The sequence below is a fragment of the Schistocerca piceifrons genome, chromosome 1 (assembly GCF_021461385.2).
Source record: "Schistocerca piceifrons isolate TAMUIC-IGC-003096 chromosome 1, iqSchPice1.1, whole genome shotgun sequence".
Lineage (NCBI taxonomy): Eukaryota > Metazoa > Arthropoda > Insecta > Orthoptera > Acrididae > Schistocerca > Schistocerca piceifrons.
The window spans coordinates 598781551-598798299 of record NC_060138.1 but is presented as its reverse complement, the minus strand read 5'-3'; the positions used below and the strand labels follow the sequence as shown (position 1 = coordinate 598798299).

Genomic DNA, 16749 nt, shown 5'->3' with positions numbered 1-16749 from the left:
AAGCTTCTACTGAAAGCTATCATTACTGACAATGCTCCGGTCATCTTTCCAATGTGACTCTAAAGTCCAATGGTATACAAGCACTCTTTCTTCAGCCCAATGAGACAGCCCTGATTCAATCCATGAACCAGAGAATCGTGAAATCAATTAAACATCTTTATTGACATGCACATCTTGTCTCTTTGCTGAAGGAATGTGAAGATGACTATACCAAGACACTGCTGAAGGCTTGGAAGGAAATCAACTTACATGATGATGTTTTCCAAGCATATGAGGCATGGGTTGAAGTGGAAAGTGCTATCATAATGAAGAGCTGGAGAAAAGTGTGACCATGCATTGATGTGAGTTGGATCCAATACTGATTGACAGTAATGAGCCAATCAATTCGGAATTATCAATTGCTGACACCCTGTACTCTGACACAATCCACAACTTTCAGGAGGAGGAGAAACTGATGATGATGATGATACTGATAAGTGGCTGAATGAGAAAAACTGTGAGACAGATCAAACTTTAGCAAGTAAAGAAATAATCAAAAGTATGTATTAAAATATTGATGGAAGTGACGAAAAGGACATAGGAAGAGAGAGCATGAAGATGTCTCACACTGCTGGTGCTGAAGCTGTGGGCGTCTTCCTGGAGTATATTATGCAACAATCACATACATACAGTACAGATGTAATGCTTGTAAAGCATTTCCATAATAAAGCATGCTGCTGTTGCATATCAGTGTTGGGACATTTAAAAATTCGAGACATGTTTCACAGTGAGTGATACTACTGTATACTTATGTAAACACTCAAAGACAAAATTTTCTTAAAAAATGAATGTATTTTTGGATTTAATAAAGTTTATCCTCTACATTTTTAAATAAATTTCAGATACTCTCAATAATCTGGGACTGCCACTAATCTGGCACCCACATGTGCAAGGAATGGCCAGATTAGTGAGAGTCTAAGAGTTTTTTTTTTCTACAAGGTAGTTTGATTCTTCAAAGAATTGGAGGTTTACTGGTATCAGCTAATGGAGCAAGAGAGACAATTGTTAATTAATACTGCAGATGTTTCTCCTTTTCTGTGGAAAAAGGAATCTAAACCTCAACCACCTGACTGCATAGAGTACTCTCACCTTTCTGTAGCATACTGACAACATTTAGCTGGCTTTCAGTGTTGAGCACATAAGCATCAAGCACTAAAATACTAAAAATGTAATAGATTAACAAAAATATTCAATTTTAGAAAGTATAACATAACTGAATAGATAAAAACTCAATTCACTAAGTGCCAGCAGCAGCAGCAAATAAACGTTATGGAAATTTGCAAGCTTTGGGAGCCTTCTGGCAGAAGGGTTGAACAAAAAGGAAGAAAGATGAAGCAAAAGGACTGGTGAGGCTTAGGAAATGAGATGAATTCTGAAAAGTCACCCCAAATTCCAGGTCAGGGTACGTCCACAGGACAATATGAGAAAGAAAGACCGATTGTTGGAGACTGCACCGGACAAGGTTTGAAAACCTGAGAACTTAAAAAGTGGAAGACAAGGAAGTATGCAAGACATAGATTACCGACAAAAGATTGTGCAAGAGTTAATAAGAGGGGAAAGCTAAGTACATTGTTTGTGGTAGAGGTGGGGTGGGGGGGAAGACAGTTTGGAAAAGTAAAGATACAAAAAAATAAAAGGGTGTGAAGAAAGGAATACTTATAGAAAAGAAATGCTGAGACTATAGAAATTAATGTAAATTAAGGCTAGGTGGGTGGCGAGATTCAAAGAGATATTGGGACACATGTTCCCACCTGTGGAGTTCTGAGAAATTGGTGTCTGTGGGAAGAATCCAGATAGTATGTGTTGTGAAACAGGCACCAAGGTTGTGACTGTCATGTTATAGAGCATGCTCCACCTACTACAGGATGACACAATACACGATATTGTGTGCTACTAGCATACAACTCTACCTATGCTCATTCATCCTAACCTGTTACTATGGTGGCAGTCATACCAACATAAAAGCCAAACACTGTTTACATAACAGGTGGCAAATGACCATTTCACAAATTGCTCTCCCTCTGACAGTTTATTTCAGCTACAGGGTTAGTATGGGTGGTGGTTAGGAGGATGCATAGGGCAAGTCTTACAGTGGGGATGGTCACAGGGGTGGGAGCCATAGGGGAAGTAAATGGGTACAGAAGGAGCATGGTGTCTGACTAGGATATTGTGGGAACTGTGTGAAGGGGGTCAACAAAAAGCTATTCTAGGTACTGTGGGCAAAATATCAGGCAGAATAGATCTCATTTTTGGGCATGATTTTAGGAAGTCTCAGCCTCATCGAAGTAGCTGTTTAATACAATGAAGACCACGATAATACTGAGAGACGAGAAGTGTACTCCTAAGGTGTTTTTTGGAGTGATAAGCAGTATCAGGATAGGGTGCGATGGTCCAGGAAACCTGCTTCTGAACTAGGCTGGCAGGGTAATTATATCCAATGAAGGACGAGAAGAGAATGGTGGAATACCGCTAAAGAGTCTACATCTGAACAAATACATTTTCCTGAAACATCAAGGCCGTATGAGAGGGAACATTTGACATGTAAATGATAGCAACTGTCATAATGTAAGTATTGTTGTTTTTCCGAAGGTTTAATATGAACAGAATTGTGTAGCTGACCCTCGGTGAGGATGAGGTGAACATCAAGAAAAATGGCATAGGATTCAGAATAGAATCACGTGAAATTAAGATACGAGAACATGGTTAGAGATTCCAAAAATTATAACAGGCCAGCCTCAATCTGAGTGCATATGATAAATATGTCATCAAAGTATCTAAACCAAACCAGGGGTTGAAGCCCCATCCAAGTGACCCATGAAAAGGTGACCTACTTCCACAAGGCTATGACTTCCTAACATCATACCCTGAAATGAGGATTATTCTGTCCATCATTTCAGGCGCAGCACCTACAATAGATTTTCATGAATCCCTCCCCAATCTCCACAACATCTTGATCAGACCCTAGGCTCCTTCTGAATTTATTTCCCTACCCTACTGCTCCCACTATTGTGACCCCCCCCCCCCCCCCCCCCCCAATAAGACTTCCCCTATGCACCCTCCTAACCATCATCTATACCAGCACTGCAACTGGCAAAACACACACTATCAAAGGAAGTGCCACCTACGATATGACACGTTGTGTGACATCAGTTACATAAACACTGTTTGGCCTTATGACTACCACCAAGTTAGCAATTAGGATGTATGGACACAGGTAGAGGGTTTTTACTGGCAACACACAATATCATTTTGCAGAGTGTGATATACAAGATGGCAGTCACAGCCTCGGTGCCTGTTTACAAGACATGCCATCTGGATTCTTCCCAAAGACACCAATTTCTCAGAAACCACAGGTGGGAACTGATGTTACAACATATCCTTGGCTCTCACCACCCACCTGGACTTAATTTACATTAGTTTCTTAGGTCTCAGCATTTCTTCCTAGTAACTATTCCTTTCTTCAGCCTCTTTTATTTTTCTACAGCTTTTATTTTCTGACCTTGTAATGATTCGAGAATATCTGTGTAAATTCTAGAACCACTCAGCCTTCTACCGTCTCGAACACACGATATTCTGGATATGAGTGTGGAATGGTAGAATCCTATCTACTGTGCGTCACATGTTTGTGTGTGCACGTTTAAGATCAGTCGCTGGAAGAAAGTAGATGTGGTGGTCGGACGGCACCAACAAGTACCTATCGGGCAATCCATAGATGTTTTAGTGAGTGTGTAAGGAAGAACCATGGAGTTTATACACAGCTCTGTGCTTATTGTGTAACCGAATATTATTAGTAAAACAAGAACAGTTGAAAAACTACTCTTGTAGACTCTTCACGCAACTTTGTTAGAGGCAAGACTCATTTTATGATTCGTGTCAAGAAAGGTCTTGGTAACCAAGCCATCTTTCTGTTAACTGTAACTCAATTTGTTTCTAACGTCCAACTGTATGAGAGACTTGCAGGAAGTTACATATTATTAGTAAAACAAGAACAGTTGAAAAAGTACTCTTGTAGACTCTTGACGCAACTTTGTTAGAGGCAAGACTCATTTTATGATTCATGTCAAGAAAGGTCTTGGTATTCAAGCCATCTTTCTGTTAACTATAACTCAATTTGTTTCTAATGTCCGACTGTATGAGAGACTTGCAGGAAGTTACATATTCATGAGGAAAGTGAATTTTTTATTGTGTATGGAGATCAAATACATCGTTAGTTGACAAAAAGTTAAGTTTGTATGCCTACTTATTTCATAAGTAGAAAGAGTCTAGTGTTATTCGACAGAGAAGTAGTCAAGAGGATTTGCAGGAGCCGGCTATTCAGTAAAGAAGAGTGGCTGCAAATTCCAAGTAAGTCGCCTCTTAAAGCAGTGGAAGGTGGTTTGGGGGAATAAGCCAATATAACCCAGATCAACACTCACACTTTAAGTCATCAGAATGATAGAACCTGTCTGTTTTCTCCATCTACGGCTTCTACCATATACAATGCACTTAACTTTCCGCTCTTATTTACTCTTGCACAATGTTTTGCAGTAATCTCTGTCTTGCTTACTACCCAATCTTCCACCTTTAAGCTCTCAGGTTTTCAAATCTCATCTGATGCAGTTCCCATCAATCAATCTTTCCTTCTCATCCCATCCAGTAAGTCTACCCAGAACCAGGATTCCAGGTGACTTTCCCAAACTCCCCCACTTCCTAAACCTCACCAGTCCTTTTCTGTCATCCCCCCTCCTTCCCCATCAATCCTTCTGCCAGAAGGAGCCACTGGCTCTGAAAGTTTGCAAATATTCTTAAGCTTTTATGTGTTTTCTCCTGTCGCCACTTGCTGAGTAGACATTTTATCTAAAAATGTTATAGAATTTGTAACACCTGAACTTCATGTGCTTGGTTGATACTGTCATTCACTTACTGAAGGTGGTTCATTCCCTGTGAGTCCCTTGATCTGCAGTAATTCTGCAGTTTTCAAGAAAGCTCCCAGTTCTTCTTGCCTCACATTCACCTCTCCTTGGTACATGAACTGTAGTATTGCCACTAATTCCTTGTGGCAAACATCTTTGAGTATTACTATTGGGTGTTTGCATGGATTGACCTAAAAAAAATCATACATAAAATGTAAAAATGATTCTCATAAGCATATAAGTGAAAAAAGATTATTTTTAGCCTTTGGCTTACCTTAAATAGCTCTTTGAAATATGGGCTGGAAACAGACAGCACTATCTTATGAGCCTGCACAAATTGTCCCTCAGCAGCTATAGTAACATCAACGAGGTCAACTTCTTCTAACAGAGCATGGAAACCAGTAGCTAAATTGCTATGAAAATTATTCCACCTAAGAGAAAAGTGTTCAGCTTCAACTGCACTCATGACTGTAATCTGCAAGCAAAGGAAAAACAGGAACATATAAATTTCAAATATTTTGTTCACAATCTGCATATGAAATAATAAAATTGGTAGTTATAAAATGCCCCCCCCCCCCCTTGCACAAAGGATCATTTCACATCATCCAACTGCAAAAAACAAATGCAGGTAACACTCAAGGGTGGATTTGTACTTGCGTACCACTTATACACTGACAGTAAATGTCTTACGAAATGCTCTCTCTCTCTCTCTCTCTACACACAAGACATATAACACAGGAATAACAAGTTGATCAGAATGATCAGAACATCGACTGCTTTCAAAAGAGTGATTAGAAAATTTTAAACCTCATTAAGGCTAGCTCAAAGCAAAGATTTACAAGTCTGTAATACTTCGATCATCTACTAGTCTAGTCATTTTCAAGTCATAATGTAAGCTGTTAGCGAAAGCCATCAACCCCCGGTAGCAGTCCTAAGGGCCCGGGTGTTGTGTTGTGCTAATCATCATCATTTCATCCCCATCGACACGCAAGTCGCTGAAATTGTGTCAAATTGAAAGACTTGCACCTGGCGAACAGTCTACCCGACAGGAGGCCCTAGTCACATGACATTTATATTTTAGTGAAAGCCACATGCAGGCACTACATGTCATGAGAAATTATATCCACTAGCACCAAGCAACGATTCCTGACACTTTTTATTTAAGGACTAGCAAACTTTTGTTCCATACTGGGTGTTAGAGGTCCATATTGCTGGATTTTCGACTAAAAGAGAAGACTGTTCAATAAAAGCATCAAAACTTTGCAGGTCCAAATTTAAAGCATTTTAAAACATCTTAGCTATTACTGCTGAAAGGCAAAGCATCAAAGCATAATACTTACCCTGAGCGGACAGGGGGGCAGGTGGGGAGTGAGAGAGACCTAATCTTACACCTCCACAACAATAGTATTGGTACAGAAGTACTGAAAGGCAGAAAAAAAAGAGTAATTTTTTCTATCAGCACAGGAGGTAGTCTTCAAGTAATAAGATAACTTAACAAAATTTCTAGTAGGTTAGGAGAATATTAGAACTCTTAATTCAGACTACACCCATCTAAAATAAAAGAAAAACTTATTTTTCTGGTAGACATATTTTCCTGCATAAAGTAATGACTATAAACTACATGAAATTACTGCAATATGGAATGAATGATCATCTCAGTGTAATCATTAAAGTACAGTGTTACATTCTCATTTTCTTTTTTTAGTTCTTAATGTAAAATTGACTTCAATGTGAAGTTTCTTATTGATTACTCCGCACCTCCTACCCCACAACTCTCTCTCTCTCTCTCTCTCTCTCTCTCTCTCTCACTGTCTCTGCCTCTCCTTCTCCTTCCTTACAGATAATATTACACTGCTGGTGGAAAATAAACTACAAACATGGATTGACACAAAATGTATAAACAATACGATTTAAAAGGATAAGACCAATGCAAAGAAACATCTTTCTGGGGAAGAAAAGATCAAAGACCATAAAATTTCTGAAGCATACAGGGACTGGTGAATAGGTAACTCCATACACCTCCACTGTCTAGAAAACAGGATGGCAAAATGGAGGATACGACCTAACCCAACCAAGAGACAGACAGTCCTCTTCAGACACAGACACTTAACAAAAAAGAAACAACAGAACGAACACGACATCCGACTAACCCTCCGGAATAGCCCCCTACAACTAAACGACACAGCTAGATACCTCGGAGTATACCTAGACAAACATCTCAACTGGAAAACCCACCTGACGTACCTCCTTAACAAAACCCGACTCTGACAAAACCTAATACGACAAGTGCATGGACGCTTCCATGTGTGCAACACCCAAACAGCAATACATATGTACAAAACCTTCATTCGTCCAGTTCTGGAGTATGCAGCAGCCCCCCTGGGAGGCATACATGCGCCGATCGCAAAACGACTGTTCAGCACGGAACGCAGACTCCTACGAAGTATCGCAAGGCTACCGTATATAACACCGAGCAACAAAGTATATGAGGCAACCAGAATGGAGCCACTATAAACCAGATTAGCCAAAATGAGAGCCAGGTACGGAAATCACATCTTAAACAAAAGACCGGACATGGAGGACATTATCACAGTCAACCACAGAACAAACAGGAAACCTAAATTCAAATACACAACACCCTCCCACACAATCGCTCACAACATAGCAAAGACGTACCCCGATCTCGCCCCAATCCTATCACCACTAACAACAAATACCACCATCCCTCCCACACCTAGACGAAAGAACTCAAGAATAAAACACAAACACCACCAAGCACACAAGAACATGGCCCACAAAAGAACCATCAAAACATACCTAACCCAACTCCCTCTACTCCCCCTCCCTCACTCTACACACTAAATAACAAATGTAAAATAATTGCATATGTATAGTAGCATAAGTAGTTACCTGTATTATAAAATATCTGTAATTATAAACTATTAATGACAAAGAACAAATTGCATTGTAAAATTAATTGAAGGAAAATGAAACTGTAATGTAACATTAACAAAAAAAATTGTTAAAATATCATTTTATGGGTAAATGTTAAAATATCATTGTCAATGTTAAAATATCAAAATATCATCGTAATTGTTAATAACCAAAAGAAAACTTGCACTATGTAGCAAGAGAAATGTAAAAATTGTCTAAAAATAAAGAGTATAAACCCATGGCTGAAAAGGGCAAATAGCAAGCCCTAAAACAGCCCGCTCTGTCCCCTCAGGGCAGAGCATGGGGGGAAAAAAAAAAAGGTAACTCAGGAAAAATGAGTAAAAATTAAAAGTGGGAAAACAATAATATCTGTTTGAGCAGAATTACAATGATATGAATTATAAACAAAGAGGACCAGAGAGCCACGTTCAATTGTTTTGATTAATATTTTCTAGAGCAGTAAAAGGAAATTTACTAGCCAAACTAAGAAAGGAGGAGGTTAGAGAGATCAGTAAACTAACAGATCAAATTCAAGTCAGTAAATGAACACATTAAATGAATAATGGTGAGACAGATTAGCTCAAAAAAGAGGGAGAGGAGGAAAAGTCTAGGCAGCCAATAGGGGCAAAAAGTATCGTAACAGTCACAATATCCTAATAATGGAACTGAAGTAGAAAATAATAATTATTAATACTCATTCATTTATTTGTTTGTTTTCTTTAGCATTGGGACCAACGACAGAGGTCTGCAACATTATTTATTATCTTACAGGACACAATAAAAATTAAGCTGAAACATGAAAACGAGGAAATTTGTGACAACATTCAAAGGCAATACCATCATATCATGCAGGCACATAGCAACTGGCTAAATATACTGGGAATTGAAAATTATTAAAGTACCTAACGTGCTTTGTGCATCACAGTGTCTTTCGATAGAAAAGGTACCAACGGACAACAAATACATTAAGACGTTGCAGCAGACATGTGTCACCTGCAACGCCAACCTTTAGTAACCAGTACAAGCCTATTTGTAGTTTTAAAAAATCAATGCCCCATGTCATACAAATTAAATGATGACTTTTATGGATATCACTGCCCAACTTTTGTATGCAAATATATTCCAACAAAAACTTCATGAAGATGGCCCATGTTGCGAGAGACCTAAATTAGAGGTAAGAATAAAAAAGTAGCACATTAGCATTTAGTATCACTATAAAGGACAGATAATAAGATGAAGACAGGGCACCGAGGATAGCATATTACTCAATGAAAGCATACAGCTCCTAAAGTATGTCTAGGGTTGTCCTGTTAGCCAATTGTACAGAAACAAAAATAAATAATTTTCCACAAAAATTGCTACTCAAGACAAATAAAATAGTTAACCAGTATTTAAAATAGCACAATATCTAATTGTATGCCAAAAATATAAATTAAATCTGCTGAGCACATGGAATATCTTGGCTGACACTAAGTTGCCCTTCCTATCCAACCCTCCAGAAAACCTCCAAGAATAGTAAACTTGATGCAAATAAGGCTCAAATTGCTTTGCATTCTTAATATTGGTAATGAGCATCATTTTGACACTTATATTGTTATTATCAGAGATCATCTTCCTCACCAGACCTTAACAACAATCCTTGTTTCAGAAGCCAGCTTTATAAAAAGCTTTTCTGTGAATAATGTTAAACCGTATAGCTTTTCCTCGTATTTTTGTAATGTTTTCATAATTCAGTTCTATGATAGATACACTATGCTTGTCTGAATTTGTTATGTTTATTGTGTATGTTGGTTTTCACTGGCATTTGGGCTATATTGTCATGACATACATGACATAACCACAATGAAGATCAAATCTGAAAGCAGGGCTGTCAATGAAGTACAACACTCAGCACTGGAAGCATGTTTATTGTGAATACTATCAATTAGCCAGAACAGAACACGAACTGACTGCTGGATGGAGAGTCCAGCTATTCGTACAAATATCAAATATTAAACAATATACAAAAATTACAAACATAAGAAACTTCCCCCCCTCCCCTCCCCCGTAAACCATGGACCTTGCCGTTGATGGGGAGGCTTGCGTGCCTCAGCGATACAGATAGCCGTACCATAGGTGCAACCACAGCAACCACAACGGAGGGGTGTCTGTTGAGAGGCCAGACAAACACGTGGTTCCTGAAGAGGGGCAGCAGCCTTTTCAGTAGTTGCAAGGGCAACAGTCTGGATGATTGACTGATCTGGACTTGTAACACCAACCAAAACGGCCTTGCTGTGCTGGTACTGCGAACAGCTGAAAGCAAGGGGAAACTACAGCCGTAATTTTTCCCGAGGGCATGCAGCTTTAGTGTATGGTTAAATGAAGATGGCATCCGCTTAGGTAAAATATTCCGGAGGTAAAATAGTCCCCAATTGGATCTCCGGGCAGGGACTACTCAAGATGACGTCGTTATCAGGAGAAAGAAAACTGACGTTCTACGGATCGCAGCATGGAATGTCAGATCCCCTAACAGGGCAGGTAGGTTAGAAAATTTAAAAAGGGAAATGGATAGGTTAAAGTTAGATATAGTGGGAATTAGTGAAGTTTGATGGCAGAAGGAACGAGACTTTTGGTCAGGCGGATACAGGATTATAAATACAAAATCAAATAGGGGTAATGCAAGAGTAGGTTTAATAATGAATAAAAAAAATAGGAGTGCTGGTAAGCTACTACAAACAGCATAGTGAACGCATTATTCTCGCCAAGATACACGAGGCCCACGCCTACTACAGTAGTACAAGTTTGTATGCCAACTAGCTCTGCAGATGACGACGAAATTGAAGAAGAAAATTTAATAGTCATGGGTGACTGGAATTCGGTAGTAGGAAAGGGGAGAGAAGGAAACGTAGTATGTGAATACGGATTGGGGCTAAGAAATGAAAGAGGAAGCTGCCTGGTAGAATTTTGCACAGAGCACAACTTAATCATAGCTAACACTTGGTTCAAGAATCATGAAAGAAGGCTGTATACATGGAAGAAGCCTGGAGATACTAAAAGGTATCAGATAGATTATATAATGGTAAGGCAGAGATTCAGGAACCAGGTTTTATATTGTTAAGACATTTCCAGGGGCAGATGTGGACTCTGACCACAATCTATTGGTTCTACATCTACATCTACATTGATACTCCGCAAGCCACCCAACGGTGTGTGGCGGAGGGCACTTTACGTGCCACTGTCATTACCTCCCTTTCCTGTTCCAGTCGCGTATGGTTCGCGGGAAGAACGACTGTCTGAAAGCCTCCGTGCGCGCTCTAATCTCTCTAATTTTACATTCGTGATCTCCTCGGGAAGTATAAGTAGGGGGAAGCAATATATTCGATACCTCATCCAGAAACGCACCCTCTCGAAACCTGGCGAGCAAGCTACACCGCGATGCAGAGCGCCTCTCTTGCAGAGTCTGCCACTTGAGTTTATTAAACATCTCCGTAACGCTATCACGGTTACCAAATAACCCAGTGACGAAACGCGCCGCTCTTCTTTGGATCTTCTCTATCTCCTCCATCAACCCGACCTGGTACGGATCCCACACTGATGAGCAATACTCAAGTATAGGTCGAACAAGTGTTTTGTAAGCCACCTCCTTTGTTGATGGACTACATTTTCTAAGCACTCTCCCAATGAATCTCAACCTGGTACCCGCCTTACCAACAATTAGTTTTATATGATCATTCCACTTCAAATCGTTCCGTACGCATGCTCCCAGATATTTTACAGAAGTAACTGCTACCAGTGTTTGTTCCGCTATCATATAATCATACAATAAAGGATCCTTCTTTCTATGTATTCGCAATACATTACATTTGTCTATGTTAAGGGTCAGTTGCCACTCCCTGCACCAAGTGCCTATCCGCTGCAGATCTTCCTGTATTTCGCTACAATTTTCTAATGCAGCAACTTCTCTGTATACTACAGCATCATCCGCGAAAAGCCGCATGGAACTTCCGACACTATCTACTAAGTCATTTATATATATTGTGAAAAGCAATGGTCCCATAACACTCCCCTGTGGCACGCCAGAGGTTACTTTAACGTCTGTAGACGTCTCTCCATTGATAACAACATGCTGTGTTCTGTTTGCTAAAAACTCTTCAATCCAGCCACACAGCTGGTCTGATATTCCGTAGGCTCTTACTTTGTTTATCAGGCGACAGTGCGGAACTGTATCGAACGCCTTCCGGAAGTCAAGAAAAATAGCATCTACCTGGGAGCCTGTATCTAATATTTTCTGGGTCTCATGAACAAATAAGGCGAGTTGGGTCTCACACGATCGCTGTTTCCGGAATCCATGTTGATTCCTACATAGTAGATTCTGGGTTTCCAGAAATGACATGATACGCGAGCAAAAAACATGTTCTAAAATTCTACAAGAGATCGACGTAAGAGATATAGGTCTATAGTTTTGCGCATCTGCTCGACGACCCTTCTTGAAGACTGGGACTATCTGTGCTCTTTTCCAATCATTTGGAACCCTCCGTTCCTCTAGAGACTTGCGGTACACGGCTGTTAGAAGGGGGGCAAGTTCTTTCGCGTACTCTGTGTAGAATCGAATTGGTATCCCGTCAGGTCCAGTGGACTTTCCTCTATTGAGTGATTCCAGTTGCTTTTCTATTCCTTGGACACTTATTTCGATGTCAGCCATTTTTTCGTTTGTGCGAGGATTTAGAGAAGGAACTGCAGTGCGGTCTTCCTCTGTGAAACAGCTTTGGAAAAAGGTGTTTAGTATTTCATCTTTACGCGTGTCATCCTCTGTTTCAATGCCATCATCATCCCGTAGTGTCTGGATATGCTGTTTCGAGCCACTTACTGATTTAACGTAAGACCAGAACTTCCTAGGATTTTCTGTCAAGTCGGTACATAGAATTTTACTTTCGAATTCAATGAACGCTTCACGCATAGCCCTCCTTACGCTAACTTTGACATCGTTTAGCTTCAGTTTGTCTGGGAGGTTTTGGCTGCGTTTAAACTTGGAGTGGAGCTCTCTTTGCTTTCGCAGTAGTTTCCTAACTTTGTTGTTGTACCACGGTGGGTTTTTCCCGTCCCTCACAGTTTTACTCGGCACGTACCTGTCTAAAACGCATTTTACGATTGCCTTGAACTTTTTCCATAAACACTCAACATTGTCAGTGTCGGAACAGAAATTTTCATTTTGATCTGTTAGGTAGTCTGAAATCTGCCTTCTATTACTCTTGCTAAACAGATAAACCTTCCTCCCTTTTTTTATATTCCTATTAACTTCCATATTCAGGGATGCTGCAACGGCCTTATGATCACTGATTCCCTGTTCTGTACATACAGATTCGAAAAGTTCGGGTCTGTTTGTTATCAGTAGGTCCAAGATGTTATCTCCACGAGTCGGTTCTCTGTTTAATTGCTCGAGGTAATTTTCGGATAGTGCACTCAGTATAATGTCACTCGATGCTCTGTCCCTACCACCCGTCCTAAACATCTGAGTGTCCCAGTCTATATCTGGTAAATTGAAATCTCCACCTAAGACTATAACATGCTGAGAAAATTTATGTGAAATGTATTCCAAATTTTCTCTCAGTTGTTCTGCCACTAATGCTGCTGAGTCGGGAGGTCGGTAAAAGGAGCCAATTATTAACCTAGTTCGGTTGTTTAGTGTAACCTCCACCCATAATAATTCACAGGAACTATCCACTTCTACTTCACTACAGGATAGACTACTACTAACAGCGATGAACACTCCACCACCGGTTGCATGCAATCTATCCTTTCTAAACACCGTCTGTACCTTTGTAAAAATTTCGTCAGAATTTATTTCTGGCTTAAGCCAGCTTTCTGTACCTATAACGATTTCAGCTTCGGTGCTTTCTATCAGCGCTTGAAGTTCCGGTACTTTACCAACGCAGCTTCGACAGTTGACAATTACAATACCGATTGCTGCTTGGTCCCCGCATGTCCTGACTTTGCCCCGCACCCGTTGAGGCTGTTGCCCTTTCAGTACTTGCCCAAGGCCATCTAACCTAAAAAACCGCCCAGCCCACGCCACACAACCCCTGCTACCCGTGTAGCCGCTTGTTGCGTGTAGTGGACTCCTGACCTATCCAGCGGAACCCGAAACCCCACCACCCTATGGCGCAAGTCGAGGAATCTGCAGCCCACACGGTCGCAGAACCGTCTCAGCCTCTGATTCAGACCCTCCACTCGGCTCTGTACCAAAGGTCCGCAGTCAGCCCTGTCGACGATGCTGCAGATGGTGAGCTCTGCTTTCATCCCGCTAGCGAGACTGGCAGTCTTCACCAAATCAGATAGCCGCCGGAAGCCAGAGAGGATTTCCTCCGATCCATAGCGACACACATCATTGGCGCCGACATGAGCGACCACCTGCAGATGGGTGCACCCTGTACCCTTCATGGCATCCGGAAGGACCCTTTCCACATCTGGAATGACTCCCCCCCGGTATGCACACGGAGTGCACATTGGTTTTCTTCCCCTCTCTTGCTGCCATTTCCCTAAGGGGCCCCATTACGCGCCTGACGTTGGAGCTCCCAACTACCAGTAAGCCCACCCTCTGCGACTGCCCGGATCTTGCAGACTGAGGGGCAACCTCTGGAACAGGACAAGCAGCCATGTCAGGCCGAAGATCAGTATCAGCCTGAGACAGAGCCTGAAACCGGTTCGTCAGACAAACTGGAGAGGCTTTCCGTTCAGCCCTCCGGAATGTCTTTCGCCCCCTGCCACACCTTGAAACGACCTCCCACTCTACCACAGGTGAGGGATCAGCCTCAATGCGGGCAGTATCCCGGGCAACCACAGTCGTAGTCCGATCAGGGGATGCGTGGGACGAGCTGGCCGTCCTCGACAAACCCCCATCCCGACCCCCACAGTGATGCCCTTTGGCAACAGCCTCAAGCTGTGTGACCGAAGCCAACACTGCCTGAAGCTGGGAGCGAAGGGATGCCAACTCAGCCTGCATCCGAACACAGCAGTTGCAGTCCCTATCCATGCTAAAAACTGTTTTGCTAAGAACGTCTGAACTAATCTACAGAGAGCGCAAACAAATCGACAAAATTTAAACGGTTATTAAAAACTGAAGAAACTGCAAAAAGGTGGGATTTTAAGGAGTTGGGACCTGGACAAACTGACTAAACCAGAGGTTGTACAGAGTTTCAGGGACAGCATAAGGGAACAATTGACAGGGATGGGGGAAAGAAATACAGTAGAAGAAGAATGGGTAGCTTTGAGGGATGAAGTAGTGAAGGCAGCAGAGGATCAAGTAGGTAAAAAGACGAGGGCTAGTAGAACTCCTTGGGTAACAGAAGAAATATTGAATTTAATTGATGAAAGGAGAAAATATAAAAATGCAGTAAATGAAGCAGGCAAAAAGGAATACAAACGTCTCAAAAATGAGATCGACAGGAAGTGCAAAATGGCTAAGCAGGGATGGTTAGAGGACAAATGTAAGGACGTAGAGGCTTATCTCGCTAGGGGTAAGATAGATACAGCCTACAGGAAAGTGACAGAGACCTTTGGAGAAAAGAGAACCACTTGTATGAATATCAAGAGCTCAGATGGAAACCCAGTTCTAAGCAAAGAAGGGAATGCAGAAAGATGGAAGGAGTATATAGAGGGTCTATACAAGGGCGATGTACTTGAGGACAATATTATGGAAATGGAAGAGGATGTAGATGAAGATGATATGGGAGATACGATATTGCGTGAAGAGTTTGACAGAGCACTGAAAGATCTGAGTCGAAACAAGGCCCAGGGAGTAGACAACATTCCATTAGAACTACTGACGGCCTCGAGAGAGCCAGTCCTGACAAAACTCTACCATCTGGTGAGCAAAAGGTATGAGACAGGCGAAATACCTTCAGACTTCAAGAAGAATATAATAATTCCAATCCCAAAGAAAGTAGGTGTTGACAGATGTGAAAATTACCAAACTATCAGTTTAATAAGCCACAACTGCAAAATACTAACGCGAATTCTTTACAGACGAATGGAGAAACTAGTAAAAGCTGACCTCGGGGAAGATCAGTTTGGATTCCATAGAAATATTGGAACATGTGAGGCAATACTGACCCTACGACTTATCTTAGAAAATAGATTAAGGAAAGGCAAACCTACGATTCTAGCATTTGTAGACTTAAAGAAAGCTTTTGACAATGTTGACTGGAATACTCTCTTTCAAATTCTTAAGTTGGCAGGGGTAAAATACAGGGAGCAAAAGGCTATTTACAATTTGTACAGAAACCAGATGGCAGTTATACAAGTCGAGGGGCATGAAAGGGAAGCAGTGGTTGGGAAGGAAGTGAGACAGGGTTGTAGCCTCTCCCCGATGTTATTCAATCTTTATATTGAGCAAGCAGTGAAGGAAACAATAGAAAAATTCGGAGTAGGTATTAAAATCCATGGAGAAGAAATAAAAACTTTGAAGTTTGCTGATGACATTGTAATTCTGTCAGAGACAGCAAAGGAGTTGGAAGAGCAGTTGAATGGAATGGATAGTGTCTTGAAAGGAGGATATAAGATGAACATCAACAAAAGCAAAATGAGGATAATGGAATGTAGTCGAGTTAACTCGGGTGATGCTGAGCGAATTAGATTAGGAAATGAGATACTTAAAGTAGTAAAGGAGTTTTGCTATTTGGGGAGCAAAAGAACTGATGATGGTCGAAGTAGAGAGGATATAAAATGTAGACTGGCAATGGCAAGGAAAGCGTTTCTGAAGAAGAGAAATTTGTTAACATTGAGTATAGATTTAAGTGTCAGGAAGTCATTTCTGAAAGTATTTGTATGGAGTGTAGTCATGTATGGAAGTGAAACATGGATGATAAATAGTTTGGACAAGAAGAGAATAGAAGCTTTCGAAAAGTGG

General features: G+C 41.1%; 1 protein-coding gene across 9 annotated transcripts in view; it reads right to left on the bottom strand.

Moving 5' to 3' along the window:
* The window catches only part of LOC124803419 (broad-complex core protein isoforms 1/2/3/4/5-like), a 335956-nt gene that overhangs the window by 277493 nt on the left and 41714 nt on the right, over positions 1 to 16749 (bottom strand). For all 9 annotated transcript variants that reach the window (XM_047264605.1, XM_047264613.1, XM_047264643.1 and 6 more), the window contains exons 2-3: positions 5206 to 5406; positions 4943 to 5122 (exon numbers count right to left, since the gene is read on the bottom strand). In XM_047264605.1, the coding sequence (XP_047120561.1) occupies positions 4943 to 5122; positions 5206 to 5397 (372 nt within the window). In that variant the 5' untranslated portion in view covers positions 5398 to 5406. The remainder of the gene's footprint in view (positions 1 to 4942; positions 5123 to 5205; positions 5407 to 16749) is intronic.